Source organism: Aspergillus caelatus, assembly GCF_009193585.1.
Source record: "Aspergillus caelatus strain CBS 763.97 unplaced genomic scaffold BDV27scaffold_4, whole genome shotgun sequence".
In the NCBI taxonomy this organism is placed as follows: domain Eukaryota; kingdom Fungi; phylum Ascomycota; class Eurotiomycetes; order Eurotiales; family Aspergillaceae; genus Aspergillus; species Aspergillus caelatus.
This window is the reverse complement of record NW_022475267.1, coordinates 81,698-104,288: the sequence shown is the minus strand read 5'-3', so window position 1 is coordinate 104,288 and position 22,591 is coordinate 81,698. Positions and strand designations below refer to the sequence as shown.

Sequence of the window (22,591 nt, the reverse complement as noted above, 5' to 3'; positions counted from 1 at the left end):
AAGGGGCGCAATTCGAGGATGACGAGCATCGCTTTCTTAGTACACAATTGAAACACAGCCCCCATTTACCGACTTATACACTTTTGCACAGTTCGATTATATCCTTCTGAACCCCTGGTCTTGGGGGTATGGAATGTAGACATCTTTCTTGTCCCGCGTCAAATTGCCTGGTGGGGTTGATCCTTGCCTTTCTGCGACGACACTGGCGCAATCAGAGTGCAACCGGGATTTAGGGCTTACTGCCTGCTATCTATATCCTCAAACCTATACTTGATTGACTCTACCGTAATATTAAGAAAATATAGCCTCTACACTAAAATAGCTTGGTTCCATCAGAGCATCTGATACGCGCATTTCGAAGAGGTCTGCTCAGCCCCCAAATCCGGCCCCCATGGCTAGGATCTTGGGTGATGCTCATCACGACTATTTCTCCCTCAAATATTCCTCCTGTGTCCCTGTCAGTCTCTTACAAGATCCAACTTTCTCACAGTGGCCTTGCATCAGCACCTGTTAGTGTACAAAATGGCAAAGAGCATCAGCGATAGCTTCAGAGACCGTCGGACCATCTATGCCCTGACTAATGAATCGACTATCTCCGATGATCGACTGGAGGAATTGCTTTCCAACGTTGTTCTGCACACTCCAAGTCCCTTCAATAGCCAGACCTCGCGGCTGGTCGTGCTCCTCAAAGATGAGCACCAGAAATTATGGGATATCGCATATGAAGTTGCAAGCTCCATCGCTCCTCCAGAAGTGTTTGACAAAGTCTACAAGCCACGGATCGCCATGTTTCGCGGGGGATATGGGACCGTGAGTATCGCCGTGATCCTGTTGGAATAAAATATAGAATGTCAACTCACTTTCAACAGGTGCTGTTTTACGAGGACCCTGCACCGATCCGGCCCCTAGAAGAAAAGTGGCCGATGCTGAAAGACAAGTTTCCGCAGTGTATGTCTTTAGATTGAAGTATACACTCATCCTTGAAAATTCCTGTTGGCTAATTTTTTATAGGGTCCGAGCATGCCAGTGCCATGAATCAATATGCGCGTGAGTTGAAGTCTAACAAGGCTTTGAGTATAGTGCTGATCAATACCTTAGTTTGGACGCTTCTGGAAGCAGAAGGGCTTGGATGTAGTCTCCAGCACTATAACCCAATGTTTGATGCCGATGTCGCCGAGCAATGGAACATTCCCACGGATTGGAGTCTGAAGGCGCAGTTGGTCTTTGGAAAACCGATCGGTGGCCCTCGCGAAAAGACTTTTGATCCTGTGGACCAGAGGCTGTTTGTGCATGGAAAGTAAAGATGCATGGATTGATTGGGTCGCGTTTTTCTAGAGCTATAACAATGCTATCGTGATTAGCTTTGTTAAGGCTGAACAATAAACCCCATCGAATCGTCCGCTTCGCAAAAATAACGAATCTCTAGCTCTTTGCTCCAACGTAGGTAACTAGGAATACGTACGGAAAACATGCCGAGGTTGCAAATGCGAATATATATATCTGTATTCTGAATTAGTTATAGTCGCCGACTGTTACCTACCGTGTCCCATTTAGCGGTTAACAGATAACCATAAAATAATGCTAGCTTCGCTTCACTCCGCCGCGCAACAAGACGAATTCACGGCTCTTAAAGACCCTATGCATTGAATTTGTCGTTCAGGCGCAAAACGTAGGCAGTTTGATGTGCAGTCGGCCTGAAGCGGAACCCCTCCGGGCCTCCGGTGCCAAGCGACGATCAACGGGGGCATTGCATAGGACAGGGGATAAGGCCAATGACATGGAGAGAAAATACGTCGATCGTTCCTTCAATGTGGGCATTATGTTTCGGATCTCATTCGTATCGCCTGACGGCTGCCTATAAGTTCCCTCCGTCCTGCTCTCCTTACCTGAAATGCACTCCTACGCACTCCAGCAGGATGTATCACGCGACCGGTCCTAGCCCTTATGTCCTCAATGTGTAAGGACTTTGGACCCTTACAATCCTTGTCATTCGCCATGATGGAAGGATAGGCTTTATATCATCATAACCAAGTAACGCACTAAGAGCAATGTCATGTTGGCTTTTTCCCGATCGCGTCATATAAGAATTCAATCTTCTATGCTGGTGTCACGAATAATGTCGGGTTGACCTCATATAGACAAGAAATGATACTTGCCGCGATCGCTGCTGGACTATGCTTGTCTGCCCAAGGGCGACATCTATTGCTGATATGATGTTCGGCTTTATCGTTTTCGACGCGTTGCCACCATCCTTACCGAGCCGAATACAAGCCAGGCAGGGTTAATACGATCGAGGTGCTCTTCAGGTTCGAGACCAGCTATCAGTCCAAGCCGCAGTTGATGGAGATCGGCAAAGACATATCCGATTCACATAGAGGTGATGAAGAGCATCGGACGAATTCTCGTGGATTTCACGTTGTCAACGGCAGATGACAAGGGGACAAGACCATGAGCAAGACATCACACACTACTGTCAGTGAAAGTATGCGAAAGGTGCCGAACAGCAGGAGGTTATATCACAGCCGTTCTGGTCAGCTTAGCAAGCTACGCGTGCCGTGCTATTGCGCTAAGGCCTACTCTAACTCTGCCAACAAGGAATGAGGAAAAATGGAAGGTCGCCGCAGCAAAACAGCTGGACCATTATTCCGCAGCATCGAAACTCGCGAATAAATGAGCACGGACCAGACAGACTATCTCTGGTGGAGCAAACCCTACTATTACTTGGGCAACGGCAAAGATTTCCACTTATCGCCATCCAAACCGTTCCCGAAATGTGAGCCGCGGTATCTTCTCCAGGCCAACAACACCATCCTCTCCAGACTTTTAGGCCTTTCACTCGTCATTACGTCCAAGTGCGAGTCATACAGCCATCTGTAACCAGGACAAGGTCGCTATACGACGGTTGCAGAAGCATGTTACAGAGGCTAGACCGATCGGATTCCTTAGCCACGATCTTAATTTGTCGCGGAAGACACACTCTGTCCCCGAGTCGACTATCGCCGTGGTCAAGGCAACAGAAGAGTGAGCCCATGGGGTGGGTCGAAGGAAACAATTGTTCTTGACGTTCTTGGATACGAAAAGTCAGTTAAGAATATCCGGAACTCCACTAATCATACCGCACATTTGAACGACACCCGCACTGATGTCTCAGCCACACTTGCCGTTTCTCGCAAATGCTGGCTTCATTGAACAAGTGAAGTCATTGATCATGTGCATAGTCTTCTTGAGCTCCCATTATAGATGCTGGTGTTTCCCAACTATCACCTTAGACGACCTACTAGGGGGCTGCCAGGGGTGATCGAGATTGCAGTGTCGAAGATCTGGCTCGCATGCTATGTCTCGGTTAGGGGCAATTTTTGGACTAGTAAGGGAGACCGTCGAATGTTGAGCTCCATACTCCATGACGTCGAATCTGTCAGTCTCTGTCGGCTCTTCGCGATGGTCTCAGACTTGGATTGGCGGCAGTGCGCCACACTCGCTTAGCGGCTGTTGACGAGCAAACCATGGATCACCCTGAAGACCCTGAGATCCCGAGGGTTGGTTCAATGCCCTATTCTTACACCAGCTTCTGAGACCTTTAACGGTACGGCCGAATAGGAAGCCTGCGATGCTTATGCACAGCCAATGACGCGATCGACAGAACTGACAGCTCGCAGCTTTTGCGGCGTTCGGGAAAATTCTCCTCGACGTCGGCAAAGAGCCGAAGTGGAGTCGCCACAGGGTCTAATGCTACGCTTGTGGATCCGAAATTCAATAGTCCCTACAACGGTTCTTCTATAGGGCCACGGGGACTGTGGCCCTCCGGTATTGCCGGTCAATGGGGTGACTGCTATAGAATTTTCTATTCTGTTTTGGGGAAGTGTGGGTGTGCTGCTATTACGTACAAGTCGTATGGGAGCATATCGTGACTGACTTATATAAAGACGAGGCGATCTACCTTTTTCTTCAGGTTTTTCTAGATCTATACGTCTTACGTTCTAGCGCTAGCATACCACCAATACCAAGTACTACAGTCGTTTCTTCTCAATCCATACTACCTTTCGTTTAGCAGCCCTTCGCCCTCGCTTCTTCTTTTAGGTAGCTGATCTACTCAGTTCAAGTCACCATGCGTTCTATGCTCTTGCTGTCTACCCTTGCCGGCTCTGCCCTCGCACTGCCGGGAGTTTACCATCACGGGTTCAACTCAACCTCTCCCTCTCACAGTGCCACCCACTCTCATACTCTTCTTCCTACCGGTGGCGGCGGCGGAGAGAAGCCCACCGAGACAGGAAAGGGTGGTGAGTCTCAGACCACCACTGCTCCCGGAGGCTCTGGCTCTGTTCCCGGAACCACAGTGACCTCAACGATCACCGACACCATTACCAAGACGACCTTCAAGCCCTGCTCAACCCCAGTCCACACCGAAGGTGGCACCACCTACTATAGTTCCTGGGTGACTGCTTCCACCTATGAGACTACCACCTGCTACACCACCACCACCGTCCTGACTTCCACTCCTACCGCCGCTTCCACTGCCCCTGCTGAGACCACCGCCGTCGTCCCTGCTCCCAGTGGTGGTCATGGCTCCGAGACCTGCCCTCCTGCCTCCACCGTCACCGTGTATGTCACAGTTGGCAACGGTGGCTCTGGTGCTACCACCACCGTTGCTCCCGGTGGTCAGGGTGGACACCACTGCGAGCGCTGCGAGACCATTACCTATACCAACACCCAGGGCTACACTACTACCATCGTGATCCCTCCTATCCCAGAGCCCACTGGCACTGAGACCGAGCAGACCACAACCACCGAGGTGCCCTCCTCTACCACTACTGAGACCAACAAGCCCACCGGCACTGGATCCCACCACATCCACACCAAGCCTACAGGAACCGGCAATGAACCCGCTCCCACCGAGACCAAGACCTGGCATGGTGGCCATCACAGTGTTGTTCGCAACTAAGCTGATATAGTATATGGCGTTCTCCTTCAGACGCCGATTGAAGAGTTATGCTTTCTAGTACCTCATATGCAGCAAGAATGAGGTTTTTACGGTCCTTAATGACATCTTGCATATAGTGATTTGATATGCTGTTATGTATTTATTTATAGCCATTCCTTAATGTCTAGTCACTCCTTAATGTTATAGAGCTCAACAGAGAAGACAATATAGACCATTAGTGTATGCCAACCGGCGAGACTTAAAATTAACGCCATGATGCAAATATCTAAACATGTAGCTCTAGCAGCTACAACGCTCCAATAACCTAATACAACAAGTAAGTATTTCTTTAGGCCGACTATAACTTTACTAGAGTTGGCCTAGCTTGACTGAACTGCATTGGGTCCAGGTGAGTCGAGTCCTGACGGCCTCCAAAGTCGCTTGTCCATGAAACATCTTCAACCGACAAGGCGAGCTTAACTTCGACGATAAGCACAGTACGCAGTATCACAGTCGATTTCTGCAAGCGCTTCGAGATGGGAAGTATCGCCTTTCCCCTTATTAACTTATCCAGGTCTTATTGAAACACCAAATGTGAAGAATGGCGGACTCCAAGTTCCAGGATAATATGTACGATCCCACGATCGGAGACAGTTAATATTAACGCTTGATCTAAGCGCTAGCTTGACCGAGAATTGGATATACTTGAAACCACCAATTTTTGAGCAATTAGCCAGTATAGATAAGATTCGTGTCGATGAAGCTTAGCGTTCATGACGGTCGCCGAAGAATGCCGATCCATTTGAAGATCGTGCAAGCATTATCTCGCTAGACGACCGACGGCGCTTTTTTATATGTCTTAGTGCTATCTATAGAAGAGGTCAGAGCCACAGTTTCGCATCCCAATTATTTCTTAATATCCCAGGAAAAGCGGGATGTTCTATCACCCACTGCGAACTTATTCTCGCCTCACCTCGTCCGACTCCTACCTTTTCCAGCCATGCTTCCATGAACCATGAACATAATAATATCCGACCTCTAGGTTTCAATATGGATTATAACAGCATGCAAGATTCAGGGGGGGAAAAGGCGATCTTAATAACCCGTGTCAGAACACAGGGATGCCTGGTCTTGCATTACGCGTCCCTGTTCTTTTTGCGATCTAGGCAACAATGCCTGCTTGTTGGCGATCCCCCTGCGGAAGGGGTTAGTTCACGTCGCGAAACTTTGTAGAACTGGGATATGACAAGATATCAAGCTCGAGCGTGTAGATTGAGGTACTTGGAACTCCTATGAAGAAGTTTGGGTAGAAATTGAGTAGGACGCAACGAGATTCGAAGCGGCACCGCTCGGCAGATATTCTCGGAAGAGACTCGGAGATACCTCGGATACAAGATCTCCGGGTTTCCCCAGAGTCGAGTATCGATTCTTTCGAGTGTATCAGCGAAGTATTCGGCGATCGGAAAACTGGGCCTGTGTTGGCCCGCGCACCGAGGCAAGTGGGCTGAGCTGAGCAGTCCGAGCACCGTTTCCGACTCCTATCTTGGACTAATCGTGAATTTGGTCTTGAAGTCCATATGGCATATCTATCGATATAGCCGTGGATCTGGAAATTACACAGATCCACTGTCCCACTAGAATGTTTCTATTTCTAGCCTGTGAGTTCAGCCCCGTTAGTTCTTTTCGTTAACAACAACATGTTATGTATTTTTCACGAAGCCAAACCCGAATATTTGCTTGCTTTGGTTTAGAATCGCTCGGAAACTTTGCGGTTGATATTTTTTTTTTTTTTATATATATATAATGCGTATCATCCTATAGGTCAAAGTACTTCCGTGCTCTTGGGAATAGGCGGGTTTCGCCGACCGTCACATTCAGTTTTCATAATATTGTGTCTTCCGATTTCCGGGTCTCTTGGATCTGGAGGAGGAGGAGGAGGAGCAGCCGAGAGTCCCAAGCAGTGGAGAACAACGCTAAAGGATGCTCTGCCCTTTTAGACAATAGACCCCGAACAGACAACAAAGAGTCGGTTATTCCCTCTCTCTTGTTAAAATGCACAGCCTACTATTAGGCAACCCGTGTTCGGCTCGCACAGACTTTTGCCTGTGAACAGAAAAAAAGACCAACGATCCATCCTCGGCTTCCCCACATCAGGACACCAAAAAGAGTAGGTCGAATAGAGGGAAGAAGAAGGGCTCGAAGAAGGTTGTGGTTGTGTTAGTAATAGACAACACGAGAAAATAGAGCCATAGCCACAGTTGCTTATTTTCTTTCCCCTCACGCAGGTCTGGGCTCGGAAGGATTCGATGTGGAGTAGTGGGCCTGATACGATGCCCTTCGGTTGGACTCATGAACTTCAGCCGCATTCTGGAAATCGGTGTTGGTCCTCAGAGCGCAATCTGTATGGGTACAACAGAGCACACACTAGAAAACACAGAGCCTCGCGGAAGAGTGTGAGATGCCCAACTATCGCTGTCTTTTGCTTGGACCATGCCACGTCGCCACGGCTGACTGCAGGCACTACTGCCAAGGGCATGAGGGGAACAAACCTCAAGATACGAAGATGGTGCGAAGTTTTTGGCAGCGCGGAATACTACGGAAATGTGATAGTGTAGTTTTAGTTTGCTTTTTGGTCCCTTGGTTTTTTCCTGGTTTGGCCCTCTGCGCTTTCTCTTGTGGTGGTTGTCCAATGTCGTCCAATGTCTACCCACTTGCCTCCGTCCAATGAGACCCCAAGCGGTGGAGTTATACACATGAGATAACCACTCAGGCGATCACCTCGGGTGATCATACTAGGCAGGAGCTATATCTCTATGGGTGTGCAGAATACGCCTATCTGAAATTGTTATAGGATCGGTCTGCATGGGTTAGCATGGGGCATCTGCCATCTGGTATCCGTGAGGTCCAAGTCTGACTACCATGGACCGCAGTGGGGTTATTATGCGACGCGGGAAATGTGGAAAATAAGTGGAAAATAAGTGGAAAATAAGTGGAAAATAAGTGGATAATAAGGATTGTAATAGTAATAGTAGTACTTGTGATGAGGAGTGTGCGCCCCCCCCACTGTTGCCATATCGAGTGTCTTATTGCGACATTTACCCATCATAGCAGAAAAAGGATCCTGCCCTAAGTGGGCTGTCCTCCTTTTCTATGAGCTTTCCAAGCCTACACCAACAAGTCAACTGCCGTGGAATTAATATAACCCACTGCCGATGGCTGCTGTGGCGGTCGAAGATCGCCCAGCCAAGTGTGGGGGAGACGATGCGATCGACGTTGCTAGACGCCAGGAGATTTTCGATAGTTAAACTCGGGATGGGTAAAAGTCGGTGAAAGGCAATCTTTAAGGCAAATGGATATACCCAATAATACTAAAGATCCTGGACCATGGATTTGTTACCTATCCACTGCTCGAACTGTAACCCCTGGGAGTCGGACATTTATTGATTTTTTTCCCTTGCATCTGCCAACATGTATGTCTAGTCTCAGGGGGGAAACTTTCAGGGCTGCGGGAATCACGGGAAATTTTCCCAGGTTTTCCAACTAAAATGCAAGCATATGACTACGTCATTTGGAATACTAGACCAACACCCTTGCCCATAACTAGCCCTAGTACATACTTTAACATGTGTTAGTATTTCCCTTAGTAACTTCTTTCTTTCTGGGTGGCGTTTTTAGCGTGTCTAAGCACGCCATTCCAGTGACTTGTCACAGTCTGGTCCTCGGAGTAAGAGGTACTGCCGTATTTCATATCACCCCCATCGCTTAAGCGAAAATATCTCGGCATCAGTGCTGCTGCCCGATTATTGCTGTGCCTTGCGAGAGAAATGACCCGCCTGGTGGCTCCGTGATGTGGGCGGTTGTGGAGATTGTCCTGCAAGGGAACTTGAAGTTTAAGCTAAACCATTAGTATGAATCCTAATCTTGTCAGACGCCGGAAGTATACACTGCAGGAAAACACAGCCTGACTCGGGGCTAACAATCTGCATCTTTCACAATTGGCTGTTTTGAATCCATGCTGCTAGCTTCTGGATTGACACAAGTCACTAGCGGAAAACCCTAGTGCAAAGATGCAGTGCACGGCGCCTTGTGACCTGTCCCACCAAAATACTGCAGAACATTCTCCGTCGTGATGTCAGGACAAGAAAGGGGAGTCCTAGGGAGCAAAAGGGGGTTACATACATAAACCCCCGGGAAGCCCGCTGAAATCTGCTGCATGAATGAGCACACGCAGTCCACTTCCATTGTCATTCACCATGCTCTCCCTCCTGGCTGCCCTGTCCTTGCCCTTGGCGTTGGTCAACGCCTACGCAAACCCGAGTCCCTGCAACGGTGACTGCTGGGCCCATGATCCTGGTCTCTGGCGACGAGATGACGGCACATACTTCCTGTTTTCCACCGCCGGTGGCATTCAGGTCAGCTCTGCAAAGTCTCTCAGTGGGCCATGGACGAGACTGGGCGAGGCCTTGCCCGGTGGTTCGACCGTCAACCATCCCGGCAGCACGAACCTCTGGGTAAGTCTTGCTTTTCCTGTGTGAGAAGCTCTCGAATCAATTACTAACATTTTCATAGGCCCCAGATCTGCACAAACAGGGCGACGACTATTACATGTACTATGCCGTCTCCACCCTGGGATCTCAAAACTCGGTTATCGGGGTTGCAACCTCCAAAACCATGGAACCCGGCAGCTGGACCGACCACGGTAGCACTGGTCTAAGCTCCGACGGCTCTCAGGGGTACAACACCATTGACGCCAATTGGATCAAGATTGGAGACCAGGGACTTCTCACCTTTGGATCTTATTGGCAGGGCTTGTACCAAATTAATATGGATAGCCCACTGAAGGCCGGCAGCGCACCCGCGGCCAACATTGCTTACAATGCAACCGCCCCTCATGCCATTGAGGCACCCTACCTCTTCCACTACCTCGACTTTTACTACCTGTTCTTCTCCTCCGGGAGGGCTAATGGATACGAGACCAATTTCCCTCCCCAAGGAGAGGAGTACCGCATCAATGTGTGCCGTTCCTCGAGTGGCCGAGGTGATTTCGTAAGTGGTTTCGCTTCCTTATTTTTTATTTTATTTTATTTTATTTTTTCCATTTTCAATGTTGGTACTAACTCGCATCGCTATAGGTCGATAAAAATGGAGTGTCCTGCCTCGAAAGTGGGGGCACAACTGTGCTCGCAAGCCATGATAATGTTTACGGCCCTGGCGGACAGTAAGTAGCTCTGCAATCTGTTTGGAAGACTTGTCACTCACGTATTTCAGGGGTGTATTGGCCGACCCGGCACTGGGACCAGTCCTATACTACCACTATGCGCCTCGGAATGGCGACTTGACTGTTGAAAGCTATCAGTTTGGGTGGAACCGACTGAACTGGGTTGATGGATGGCCCACCGTATAAATGGAGGGAGAAATGAACTTCTGCATGCATATATATATATATCCTGACGTGCGATTGGCATACTGATACCATTTAATGTTATTATTTAATAATAATATCCGCGACTTACTTTTCTCTCTATCTTTTACCCTCTCCGTTTTTTGGGGGAGGGAGATTCTTGATGGTGTTGCCAAGACGTAGCGGATCGTCCGTTTTCACAAACACCACAGCCGTTGATGGTCAGCGACAAACAAGTACACGATGAACAAGACTCACCGTTTGGTTTGGAGTGGCTAACGATCCATGGGACAGCCTCGATGTTTCCGAAAATACGATGTTCTGGCCCTCGTATCTTTTTTTTGAGAATGTAATTTAGGGTCCCGATCGATCGGTCTAATAAAACAATGGAAAACACGAGGTTCCCCGCTTTTGAAGAGAAAACGTGGCCAGAGAAACCCTTACTCACTCACCACCAAAATGTCTTTTAGCATTCCCACGACCTCACAACTACGATGGCCGACTATGAAGACACGATTGAGGTTGACTGGGGAGTGGCCACCCCCGATCTGACCGACGATACCTCGTCCGAGGCCAGTACGTCCCTACGATCCACGGTGCTCGAATACGAATTCCGCCACGGTCGGCGCTATCACAGCACGCACGCCGGAAACTACCATTTCCCCAACGATGAAGTCGAACAGGAACGTTTGGACATGGTGCACCATATTTACTACCGACTGTTGCACAATCGATTATTCTTAGCCCCGATCGATCTGGCGGGAAAGCGGATCCTCGATATTGGTACCGGGACCGGGGTGTGGGCCATCCACTTGGGCGATGAATACCCGGCCGCCGAAGCGATCGTCGGCAACGATATCAGTCCTATCCAGCCGCGCTGGGTGCCGCCGAACGTGAAATTCTACATTGACGATGTTGAGAGGGATTGGGTGGAGGAGGGCCAAAAATATGATCTCATCCACTGTCGCTACATGGCGGGTTCTATTAAGGACTGGCCGCGGTTGATTAGGCAATGCTTTGGGAATCTGAAACCGGGGGGATATCTGGAGCTGCAGGAATCGATCAATACACTATATTCGGAGGATGACAGCTTACCGCCCGATTGTAACACGGTGAAGATGATGGATGCGCTCAAGGAGGGGTGTCTGCGGATTGGACAAACCATGGATCCGGCTCCGCATATGCATGGTTGGGTGGAAGACGCTGGCTTTACGATCGTTGACGAACGGAAGTTCAAGCTCCCACTTGGGAGCTGGCCAAAGAACAAGCGGTTGAAGGAATGTGGTAGCTTCAACCGTGTGAACTTTGTCGAGGGCGTGGATGCCTTTACAGCCTCCATCCTTCCGGATATACTTGGCTGGCGGAAGGAAGAGGTGATGGTGCTTAACGCTGCAGTTCGGAGGGAGGTTATGGCAAACACCATGCATGCGCTCTTCGACTTCCTAGTAATTGTTGCCCAGAAACCCATGTAGCGACTCCCAGGATCTGTGGGGCGCATGGTCCAGCAGAAGCAGTGCTGGTTTGGCCGGTCTAACTTGGTGGTAGGGGTTTTCAGGAGTTCGACGGGAAGTTCATTGTTTGGAAAGATCCTTTATCCTTCTCAAGCAGTAGACGTATCACTTCGCTTATGCATGCAGACTTGGCAGGACAGTTCAAAGCTGCCTCGCTTCCGGATATCGAGAAAGATTTTGCATGTCGAACGACAATTGCGGTTAACCGGTTTGGCGAGCCGTTTGGGAGTTTTGGTCTAAAGGGCACAATCCTAGCTTTAACAAGGCAGTTTTTTCAAGAGGGAATATTTCATGGCGAGCGAGTTCGCGTGCGCTGATCCTCGATGATGAGCGGCGGATACGAAGCCCAATACTCATGAATCATGACCCCAGACTATGCTCGATTCAGCGATATCGAGCGCTGGAACTTTGTCTTGGACGCTATTCCCGATTGGGCCATGGCACTGCCCTGGTCAGTTTTCCCGAAGTGTCCATTCAGCGTCCAGCTATCCATCTTATGCTTTCCAGTTCAATTCTTGTCACTGTTGCTTTCCACTCGCCGTTCAGAAGCCAAGTAAGGATCGACGGACAGCTGGAGTTCCACCCTCCAGTGGGGACGTGCTTCCTACATAGCAAGGTGTCCAGGTGTCCAATTATCCGTCTAGCCAGTGTTGGGACAGCCAGAATACGAGCTCCCAGCCTATGGGATAGGGCGCTCAACCAACAGAACGACCAATACAGAGGATGCACATCAAAGGCCAAGGGTTTCCGCCCAGAGGCTTCATCATGCTGCTCCGAAGATGTCATCCCGGTGCCAAGTGGACCGCCACCCGCTGAGCCTTATTATCTGATAGTGAACGATTGGTGATAGCCCCCGTAGTGTCAATATACAAGCCATGGCATTAACTTTTTTGTTCGTCCAATGCAGTGGACATGGGCATGTCCGACCGCGTGGCTATTTTTGGGCATCCATGACGATGGAAAAAACTTCCGATTGCGAATATATAAGGAGACCACTGATGGGGTCATGATTCCACCTGGTTCACAGACTACAGATTAATTTTCCTTCAATCAACTGGAACAAGCATGTACCTCAACTTCAACGTGCTTTGCACGCTCCTCATAGGAGTCGCTCAGGGGACGCCCCTAATTCGGTCGCCGACGCCTCATGCTCGGAGCCAGCAGATTCAGTGGAGTCCCTGTGAGACCAACGGAACCCTGGCCACGGAGTGCGCTGCGTTTCCTGTGCCCCTCGACTACACCAATGAAGCCGCTGATGCTACCCTGAACCTCGAGCTCATTCGGATTCGCGCTCCGAACAGCCCTTCAAAAGGAAGCGTATTCTTGAACTTCGGCGGCCCGGGTGATAACGGAAAACTAAGTCTAGCTACGTACGGGCCGATGCTACAAGCGTAAGCCTTTCTTGCACTTGATTGGAAACCTTTGCAGTGTAAAGCTCATGATATGTGTATAGTGCGACCGGTGGCTACCACGATCTTGTAGTGCTTACCCCAAGGTACGAGTGTTCACCCCCCCCGTAGTTGTTCTTCTCATTGTTAAGCTAAATCCGTTCCTGCACAGAGGAACAGGCAATACCATTCTATTCTCCTGTTATGCTACCGATGAAGAACGAGCTGCAGCCTCAACTTTATACCCGGAACTCGCTGGTAACGCATCTGACGTCGCCCTGGGGTACAACAATGTGTCGTCTGGCGTCTTTGCCGACACCTGTTATGCAGCCCAAAACGAAACCGGCCAATTTATGACTTCAGCCTTTGCAGCGCGGGACTACATGCGGGTTATTGACGCCCTGGGTGAAGACGGACTTTTACGATACTGGGGTGAGACAAGCCGTACTGCTCGAGTTGTCATGTACTCGACCCGCTGACCATCGACTTTTGGTAGGCCTCTCATACGGTACCGTATTGGGCGCCACGATTGCCGCTATGTTTCCGGATCGGATAGGCAGAGTGGTCCTCGATGGTGTCGCCAATCCACATGAATACCAGTTGAATCGGTGTGTTATTCTATTTTCCTAGCTTGGTGGAGACACTCATACTGACCCCATGCAGCGATTTGCAGATGCTCGTAGACACGGACAAGGTGCTTACTGGGTTCTGCGAGGAATGCGTCGCCACCCCCGATAAATGCCCGCTCGCCCGAGACCGCACTGCAGCTGAGATCGAGGAGGCCATCTATGAATTGATCGATCATGTGAAATTCAATCCTCTCCTCGTACCGGTTGCAGGCACTCCCACCCTTCTCGAGTACACTACCCTTAAGACTCAGATTTTCAGCGTACTTTATTCTCCAACCGGCTGGGATGACTTTTCTGCTTTTCTCGATAACCTCATGACTGGCAAGCTCGAGGAGGCAGGAGAATACCTTACCAAAATCACATCTGGCCCACCTAGCTTGGACGCTGAAGCCCAGTTTGGAATTAAGTGCAGCGACTCGTACCGTACAGATAATAGAGAAGAGGACGTGCTCTCGCTTATCAAGCAACGTCATGAGCTCAGCCGAATTGGAGGAGATGTCTCTGACTTTGTTCTTACCCGATGCGCGGAATGGAAGATCAAGCCAAAAGAGCGATACACGGGTAATTTCCAGGCGACGACGAAGAATCCACTCCTGATCATTGGCAACACTGCTGATCCGGTCACACCTCTTGCAGCCGCACGCAATATCAGTGCAGGGTTTGCTAATAGTGTTGTGCTTGAGCATGGTGGTTATGGGGTAAGTTTCACCGGTTTTTGGTTCATTAACGCTCAGCCACTAACTGTTCATCCTTTGACTAGCACGCAAGCTTGGGACAGGCATCCCTCTGTACGGCGAAGGCCGCTCGTGCCTATTTCATGGACGGCACCCTGCCTGACCCGGGTACTAAGTGTGAGATCGACACCACACCGTTCTCCGGTGATAACGGATGGGAGAAGGTCCTCAAAGAGCTCGCGGCCGACAGCAAATGAAGCCAAGGGTAATGGCCTACCAATGACTTTCTGGAATAGATAATGACGATGCGGTTTGCGCTTTGTTCATGTTGTTTTCTTGTGATATTTGTCCACTCGTTACTCTCGGCGATCAATTAGTCTGCTGTCTTGCACTGTTTATAACGTATCAAGACCCTAGTATATAATTCAAGCACGCCTTAATGTTGGAGCACCAATGCCTGCACCGATACTTGCATAAACTGTAGCTACCAACTATCTGATCAAACAGAGGTCAATTAAGTAGCGTTTGGGATCTGCGGCTAAAGACACAGCCACAGTCACCTGAATGCCGACCCAAACCCTAATCACCTAACAAACGAACAGAACGGACGAGACTACAACAACCCAACAATGGCTGCTTTAAATGAACAATACCCCCCCGACTTCCCCGACGAGAGAGGTCTCGCCCTAATATCCGACATCATAGACTGGCAGATCAATCATGGCTCATTGCTCAAACACATTGACCCCGGGACTGATTTCCCCGATGACCCCTCCCAATGCTATCCTGTCGGTGTCACGGTCTTTCCTACATTATTCCCCCGAGAGCAATTTGATCGCGCATGTGAATTACAAACTATCTACAATGAACTGTATTGCGCCATGGCTGAAGATGGACAATGGATCTTCCAGGCTATCCGAGACCTGATTCCAGTTGATCCCCTCGCCGCAGCGCTCTGGGGCATTCATGAGGAGGTGAAAAAAGTTGGATATGCGCAAAAAGTGTCGGTCGGCATTTTCCGATCGGATTACATGCTGGACGCACCGGCGATGGAGTTTCCTCTCCGACCAGGAGAGACTTTCGACGGTACTCTAAAGCAAGTCGAGCTTAACACGTTCTCGTGCGCTGGGGCAACCCATGCGAACAGGGCAGCCGAAATGCATCGTTACTTTGCACGCACTAATGCCTATGATACTGGAGATGACCACTCAATCAACGTCTCACTCGCTGCTCTACCCCGTAACAACAACATCGCATCCCTCTCTGCATGTCTCGCCGCTGCTCAAAATGCATATGGACCCAGAAAGAGCAGCGTGGCTACCAACACCGCCGTTCTATTCGTGGTGCAGCCCAACAATTTCAACATCGCCGACGAGCGCCCCCTCGAGTACGCATTATGGGATCGCGACCCACCCGTTCCTGCATATCGAGTCGACTACCCCAATGATTTCTTAAAATATACGACGTTAACTGAATCGCGAGAACTCCTCTTCCATCCACCATGGTTAGGGTCGAAGTGCGTCGAGATTTCGGTCGCGTATATGCGCGCCGGGTACGAGGCACACGAGTACGACGCAACTGGCAAAGAAGCTCGTCTGCGAATAGAGCTTTCTATGGCGATTAAATGTCCGACACTGTTAGCACACATTTGCACCTTCAAAAAAGTCCAATGTGCTCTCACAACACCAGGAGCAGTCGAGCGTTTCATATCCCCCGAAAAAGCAGCGCTCATCCGGTCAACGTTTGTCTCCATGTATCCGCTCGACGAGTCTGAGGCTGGAGCCCATGCTCGTCGTCTTGCGACTGATCCGGACCTCTCGCGGGATTATATCTTGAAGCCATCCTTGGAAGGTGGAGGACATAATATCTTCGGGGAGGATATTCCAGATTTCCTTGCCTCTATTCCCGAGTCTAGGTGGGCCGCGTATATTCTGATGGAGCGTATTCGGTCGCCGTCAGCGTCTAATGTCTTGCTATCTTCTGCTGGGTTGGATTCTGGGGGAGTTATCTCGGAATTGGGGATATTCGGGACATGTCTTTGGCGGAAGGGAGGTGAGGGTCAACATTATGAGATGCTACAGAATACGGTCGGTGGATGGTCATTCAAGACTAAACATGAAGATGTGAATGAGATGAGTGTTGTCAAGGGATATGGGTGCTTTGATACGCCGTTACTGTTTTGATATTGCTTTACTTCTGGTCTCGCCGGATCACTATGGGAATGATATCTGCTTTGGCTTGACAATTAGTACAGTTAGTACCCGAGTTCCGATATGGGTGGCTATTTCAATCCGACTCTTAATCTTATTTCAGTTCTGCTATAGAGTAGATTTAACCGCAAGCACGGTCTAGCTCATTGCCAAGAATGCAATGATTGATCGCAGTCAATTGTAAACACCGCTCTGTAATCACACCATTGGATCTCCCTAATTGAACTTCGGACATGGCAGAATTCATGGTCGGCTACTCCCGACGTCTATTGTAGCTGCCGAAGTTTATCTTGCCACCAGACGTACTCCGTAGTTGGCGAAAATGCTCATAAAAATAGAAGAAAGGAAAGAACAGAAAAGGAAGAAAGAGATCAAGAGGCGATCGCGGCGGAGATTAAGAAAAGATCAGCAACGCCGTCCACTATTAACCCACCAAGACTGGTAGAACGGTTCCATGGCTCCGAAACTGCCGACACTGTTTGATTGTAGCAACGTTCACACGATACGGAGTAGTCTGCGGAGAAACATAGCTAGATTGCCTAGTATTCTTTTTCAAACACTGTAGTGCATTGATGTGCCGATGTTAATTAAAACCCTACCTCTTTTTACCGGTTTTAGGAAGGTAGGTTGAAGGGCTGTACAGCCAGACTGCTCTTCTAAGCCTCTGCTCGAGTCTAAGGGGCACCTAGAGGAAGATCCCTATCGCCGATCACCTCCTGACTCAGAAAATCATGGCTAAAACGTTCCCAATCTATACTGGAAGGGGAAATTAAATGGGTCTCAGCTGAAGCCACGCGGCGCCGATCGCAGCCCTAGTTTCACTTATTAGCCTAATACGGTAATATATCGTCGCCACACCCGATGCTACGTCAATGCCAAATTTTCAAGCATGTTTTCCTACGGATTGAATTGTGGCTTGAATTTAATCTTTTAAACATTGTTCCAGTGTTTGTTTACACCTTGAGTAGGAGCAATGTGTATAGACCTTAGCCACCATGGAGCACGCCAAAGATGAATACCGTCTCTCGTACGTCCGAATGGATGACCCACCGGAACACCAGGCGCAGCGTCAACCGTTGTCGGCATCCGATCAGGTTGTCCTTGCCCAAGGGTCAGGATCCTTGGGGTCAAGTTGGATATGGGAGATTCTGAGCTGTGTGATTGCTGTGGCATCGCTTGTTGGCATTATCGTGGTGCTGTACGTGTACGATGGGAAATCCATGCCAGATTGGCCGTACGGTATCACCTTGAACGCAGTTATCTCTCTTTTAACCACGCTCATGAAGGCCGCCATGGCGTTCCCAATCACTGAGGCCTTGTCTCAGCTCAAGTGGTCGTGGTTCAGTCGAGGAAATAAGTTGAGTGACTTGGCATTGTTGGATGCTGCGAGTCGGGGGCCTTTCGGGGCCGCTCTGGTGCTGCTTCGGTTTATACCTCGGTAGGTATTGCAGCTTTCCAATACACCCGAGTGAGGTCCAGGGCTGAACGGGAAAAAACAGATACTTGGTGACAGTGGGATGCCTTGTTCTCGTCGTCGCGGCAGCCATTGCCCCGTTCGTCCAACAAGTGATTGCAATCAATATGCGGCCAGTTCACTCTTCCAACTCGTCTTCGATTCAAATCTGCAACACCAGTATGTACACCGACTACGGCGAGGGAGCCGGCCCAGGACAAAATGAAGTGCTACTCTCTACCCTGGCGTCTATATACACGGGAATCTTCCAAGACCAGAGCGCCAGCAGTCCCTCTGTGATGACGACTTGTCCGACCGGGAATTGCACCTTCGTTCCCTACCAATCTCTGGGCTTCTGCAGTCGCTGCGCCAACATTACCGATCAGCTTACGCTGAAAAAAACCACCTTAGGGTTTAGTACGTTAGAGACCTATGATTATAAGTTACCCAATGGGTTCAGCTTCAGCACGTCACAAACGGGGATGTACCTCATGAATTCAACAAACGGTCTTCCCCTCCTCCAAATAGAGACGAAAAACCTGCCACTTATCATGAATTTCACCGCTATCAGTGCTTCCGGCTACGGAGTGCCACCCCAAGTCAGCGCAACTGAATGTGCCCTGTACTTCTGTATTGACACATACGAAGCAACCGTCAAGGACGGCAAGTTCAACGAGCGAATAACGTCCTCCGCTACCTCCACTAACCTAACAGCCGACGCTGTCCTGGAGAATTTTGCCCTAACTCCGGACATCTGTTATGTGAACGGGACGCAGCGCGACGACAAAAGCGAGTGCACCTATACAGTCAACGCATTCAGTCGACTGGCAATGGTTAACTCCCTTACACCGCTTCTGAACGGGACAGGACAATTATTCATGTCCAATCGACCGTATTGGTCCACCGACACTGCTAAAGCTCTCTATGGCGTCCAAGGCAACATGACCGATATTAGCAGCGTCTTCACATCTCTCGCTACTTCACTTACAACCCATGCCCGGAATCAAGTCTGCAAAGCCTCGGTCAAGGGAATGACCTGGACTGTGGAGTCCTACGTCAGCGTTCGCTGGCTATGGATGACTCTTCCCATTGCTCTCGTTGGAATGACGATTATCTTCTTGATAGTGACCATGATCAAGACCCGGAACCAATACATTTGGAAATCATCGCCCCTGGCACTTTTATTCTCTGATTTGGCTGTGGATGGGCAGCATACCTTTGAGCGGAACCCCAGTCTCAGCGGTATGGAAGATGTATCGAAGAAGATGAAGGTTTGGCTGGAGATCACACAAGCAGGCGTGAAGCTCAAGGGTATTCCCCGATAGCTATAGGTTTAACCCAAAATTTGTAATACTAGAAATAAAGTTTAATATGTACTATGGCCAAGTTTCTTTGAAAGACCTCAACCCAGTTTCATGAGGTTACTGTCAATGATGTCCACTGTGATATACCTTTTAATGCATAGGGTCTGCATTGTCTAAAGACACATCAAGGCTCTGGCGACGACGTGATTCTAGCTAGAGCCAACATAATAAGACTAGTAACAATTCACCACAACAAAAGCTCCTCAGCATAGATTATATCCACTCTATGTAAAACAACAGTAAGAAACCCTTAACTGTATCTATTGGGAAGTAAACACGTAGGCGTTATAGTATCAATAAAACTTTGCAGCTTAGGTTTTTAACCTGAACCCGCGGCCCACTCAATCTTTGGCTTGTTCATGTATCACAAAAGCAGTGTCAAACGACGTAGCCACCCTTACGGTTCGTCGAGCTTTTTCTGTGCCAAGGTGGTTTATCGGAATCAAACTAGTTCCGACTGGCAGATTTAATGGCTAAAGGCATAATGTCTGTAGTTCATCCCACATGTGACATTGACGGTTTTTTAATATATTTGTCAGACAGGACTAATGCTAACCTCATGTGGTACCTCCACTAGTGGGAGTAACAAATGGCTCTGGTTCGAGCTTCCGAAATGGATATGATGCCTTCCGACATTGTAGGTGGGGAGCGCACCCCGTAAATGAGGAAATTCCGCGATGGTCATATTGTGACCTGACACCTTCAAAATAAGTTTTTCTCCCACGTCGAAAGCAATGCCAGTCTGCCAAATTCCAATATCCATCTTCACAATTTTACCACGCGGCACCGGGGTTCTGTGATCATAACAGTGCTCAGGCCAGTATGGTTTGGATAGCTTCCAATCTATGCCGCGGTAGCTAGCACGTAGCACTCCGCTTGGTCCCAGGTATATAAGGGGATTGACCTTCTCGACGTCGCATGAGTCTACCTGTAAATCTTTAAGCGGGATATTAATATTCTCCAGAAGATGGCCCTCTTTGTCCGCCTTTCGCAGCTGCACAAACACGTCCATGTCATCATGATCTTGGCAGGACATATAAAGCACTGCTCTGGCACATCCTACGACATAAGTCGGTTGAGTGAATGTGTATTTAAAAGAGAGTTCCTCGATATCAGAGCCCATTTGGAGGCTTTTAACATCAGACTGGTATGAAACACTGTCTTCCTGATGCGGTGCGACTGCCGATAATAAGCCATTGTCACTGAGGAAAAACCTTTTATATTCCGTAGACGGTACCGGCCAGTCTTCAAAGGGGACATTGATAATCGGATCCTGTATACGAATCAGAACCGTCGAACGTAAGATAATCTGTAAATCCTAGTACCTTGTTGAACTGTAAAAGGGAAACTCGGACTCTTGGTACATCCTCCCAGCCATTTTGAATTCCCTTTGTATATCTATCAAAGAATTGTTGTAGCTCATCATTCGTACTCGGTTGATATAGGTCATGCCATTCCTGGGTAGGATGGACTCGAAGCCTGCAACTAATTGTTAGCCATAAACTTGCGGGACAATGTAAGAGAGTACTGTACCATTTTTTCTCGTGCTGTATTTCTTCAAATCCTCTGAAAGAACCCATTGTGTGGAGGAATGTGGAATAGCTTGCCAAGGCGTAGACAGGTACTTTAATTCGTCCAACTTGCGCTCTTTTGTCCTCCCAATACTCATTCATTTGAGGATATTGGTCGAGCATGGCTACTACGTCTTCCTGCTGGTTACGACCTCTCCGTATATTAGTATAAGAATGTATTGGGTAGATAAAAGACTAACCAATAAAATCATCAGCCAGGAATTTCCAGAAGGCCGTCTGAGGAACACCACCTCTGCATAGCAGTTCACGGTAGACATCACTGGCCCCCTCTAAAGGTGCAATGCACTTCAGGTGTGGCGGACACTCGGCGGCTATAAACCATTGTGCCATGGCAAGCCATGAGTTTCCGACAAGCGCAACACTACCGTTGCACCATGGCATCTCAGCAATTCGCTCGACAACGTCGTAGCCATCTCGGCCATCAGCAGACCCAAACCAACTGGTTATCAATGTATTAGACTCCATAATGAGGAGAATAGATATATTGACGTACCGGATATCACCGTCGGAATCATATACCCCTCTTGGGTCCACATTCACGATTGCGTACCCTCGTGCAGTCCACTCCGCCGGGTCGGGAGCCTCAAATTTCTCGAACCCTGATAGTCTATTTTGCGGCACCCCTACACGACCTGGCACAATATCCAGACGGAAATGTCCTAGAGAATAATGAGCATAGCACAATTCAAGCTACGAAAGGGTCAGGACCTCTCCCGCTTTTGCCATATGGACTCCAAGCAATTAGTGCAGGGACCGGGTCCACCGTGCTGGACGGACGGAAAACATCTGCCCTGATTTGGGTACCATCCCGCAGAGCTATTTTTACGTCCTTTTCGAAGATAGTCGCGGTACGAAATGGTGCTCTGTCATGGCCTTTTCGGTAACCCTCAGGGAGGATGTTTGTGCACGTCTCGGGCCCGTCATACCGACTATCCGATATTTCCGGAAGTTTTACCGGCCGCTTAAGCGGGGTTAGAGTTGGCCCAAGTTCGAGAGGCATATGAATGCAGAATCGTTACTTGATTTTAAGTAGAAATATAGATAGTATATGGTCAGGTCTAATAGTTAAGTGCTGCCTTTATATATCTAGTGTAGAGTGTGTCCGTGCGTTGGAAATCTTCTTCCGTAAACCCGAAGAAACCATCATGATGTGCGTCATACAAAGGCGATCTTAGCCGAATTATCTCCAGATTCACGGATATACGGGGTTACCATTTTAGCTACTGTTAGAGAACCCATGAAATTTCGAAAGGGGATATAAGATCCACCCTGTCCTCCAAAATCTTACTGTATAAATGATGGCATTCTCTTTCCAAGGACGACTGTATCATGAGAATAGCACGGTGTGGAATTTGATCGGAATCCACGGTTGTATGGCCAATTCTATGTGTTCTAGAAACTCAGCTTCGGAGATACCTGTTGGAACAATAGTTGTTGCAGCGTATAAGTAA

General features: G+C 49.0%; 7 protein-coding genes across 7 annotated transcripts; 6 read left to right on the top strand and 1 right to left on the bottom strand.

Moving 5' to 3' along the window:
- Positions 1–522: 522 nt before the first annotated feature.
- BDV27DRAFT_152197 (Nitroreductase-like protein) lies at positions 523–1,301 on the top strand (the record flags this gene model as incomplete). The annotated part of the gene is made up of 4 exons (XM_032071512.1): positions 523–810; positions 870–948; positions 1,012–1,047; positions 1,099–1,301. 4 exons carry the CDS (start codon positions 523–525, stop codon positions 1,299–1,301), a joined length of 606 nt encoding a protein of 201 aa, XP_031933393.1.
- Positions 1,302–3,794: 2,493 nt separating this feature from the next.
- Positions 3,795–5,137, top strand: BDV27DRAFT_78963 (extracellular proline-rich protein). The gene has a single exon (XM_032077599.1). It carries the CDS (start codon positions 4,106–4,108, stop codon positions 4,937–4,939), a length of 834 nt encoding a protein of 277 aa, XP_031933392.1. The 5' UTR covers positions 3,795–4,105; the 3' UTR covers positions 4,940–5,137.
- Positions 5,138–9,171: 4,034 nt separating this feature from the next.
- Positions 9,172–11,791, top strand: BDV27DRAFT_140504 (glycosyl hydrolase; the record flags this gene model as incomplete). The annotated part of the gene is made up of 5 exons (XM_032069665.1): positions 9,172–9,429; positions 9,488–9,964; positions 10,051–10,136; positions 10,187–10,190; positions 10,790–11,791. The coding sequence occupies 5 exons, from the start codon at positions 9,172–9,174 to the stop codon at positions 11,789–11,791; spliced, it is 1,827 nt and encodes a 608-aa protein (XP_031933391.1).
- Positions 11,792–12,786: 995 nt separating this feature from the next.
- Positions 12,787–14,975, top strand: BDV27DRAFT_78869 (TAP-like protein-domain-containing protein). The gene is made up of 6 exons (XM_032077597.1): positions 12,787–13,221; positions 13,284–13,325; positions 13,391–13,650; positions 13,715–13,826; positions 13,882–14,545; positions 14,608–14,975. The coding sequence occupies exons 1-6, from the start codon at positions 12,896–12,898 to the stop codon at positions 14,776–14,778; spliced, it is 1,575 nt and encodes a 524-aa protein (XP_031933390.1). The 5' UTR covers positions 12,787–12,895; the 3' UTR covers positions 14,779–14,975.
- Positions 14,976–15,176: 201 nt separating this feature from the next.
- Positions 15,177–16,764, top strand: BDV27DRAFT_119616 (uncharacterized protein). Its single transcript, XM_032064908.1, has one exon. It carries the CDS (start codon positions 15,403–15,405, stop codon positions 16,702–16,704), a length of 1,302 nt encoding a protein of 433 aa, XP_031933389.1. The 5' UTR covers positions 15,177–15,402; the 3' UTR covers positions 16,705–16,764.
- A 951-nt stretch (positions 16,765–17,715) lies between these two features.
- BDV27DRAFT_78862 (DUF3176 domain-containing protein) lies at positions 17,716–19,512 on the top strand (the record flags this gene model as incomplete). The annotated part of the gene is made up of 2 exons (XM_032077596.1): positions 17,716–18,169; positions 18,231–19,512. The coding sequence occupies exons 1-2, from the start codon at positions 17,727–17,729 to the stop codon at positions 19,507–19,509; spliced, it is 1,722 nt and encodes a 573-aa protein (XP_031933388.1). The 5' UTR covers positions 17,716–17,726.
- Positions 19,513–20,083: 571 nt separating this feature from the next.
- On the bottom strand, positions 20,084–22,140 carry BDV27DRAFT_170029 (CocE/NonD family hydrolase; the record flags this gene model as incomplete). Its single annotated transcript, XM_032075191.1, has 6 exons — positions 20,084–20,821; positions 20,874–21,027; positions 21,082–21,271; positions 21,320–21,579; positions 21,634–21,799; positions 21,849–22,140. The coding sequence occupies 6 exons, from the start codon at positions 22,138–22,140 to the stop codon at positions 20,084–20,086; spliced, it is 1,800 nt and encodes a 599-aa protein (XP_031933387.1).
- Between the last annotated feature and the right edge of the window lie 451 nt (positions 22,141–22,591).

Bases quoted from the DNA above. Each gene is read 5' to 3' on its own strand.
- BDV27DRAFT_78963 (XM_032077599.1), top strand. From the start codon at position 4,106: ATGCGTTCTATGCTCTTGCTGTCTACCCTTGCCGGCTCTGCCCTCGCA.
- BDV27DRAFT_78869 (XM_032077597.1), top strand. From the start codon at position 12,896: ATGTACCTCAACTTCAACGTGCTTTGCACGCTCCTCATAGGAGTCGCT. The intron at 13,651-13,714 runs GTGAGACAAGCC...GACTTTTGGTAG, and splicing joins CGGACTTTTACGATACTGGG to GCCTCTCATACGGTACCGTA. The intron at 13,827-13,881 runs GTGTGTTATTCT...GACCCCATGCAG, and splicing joins CATGAATACCAGTTGAATCG to CGATTTGCAGATGCTCGTAG.
- BDV27DRAFT_119616 (XM_032064908.1), top strand. From the start codon at position 15,403: ATGGCTGAAGATGGACAATGGATCTTCCAGGCTATCCGAGACCTGATT.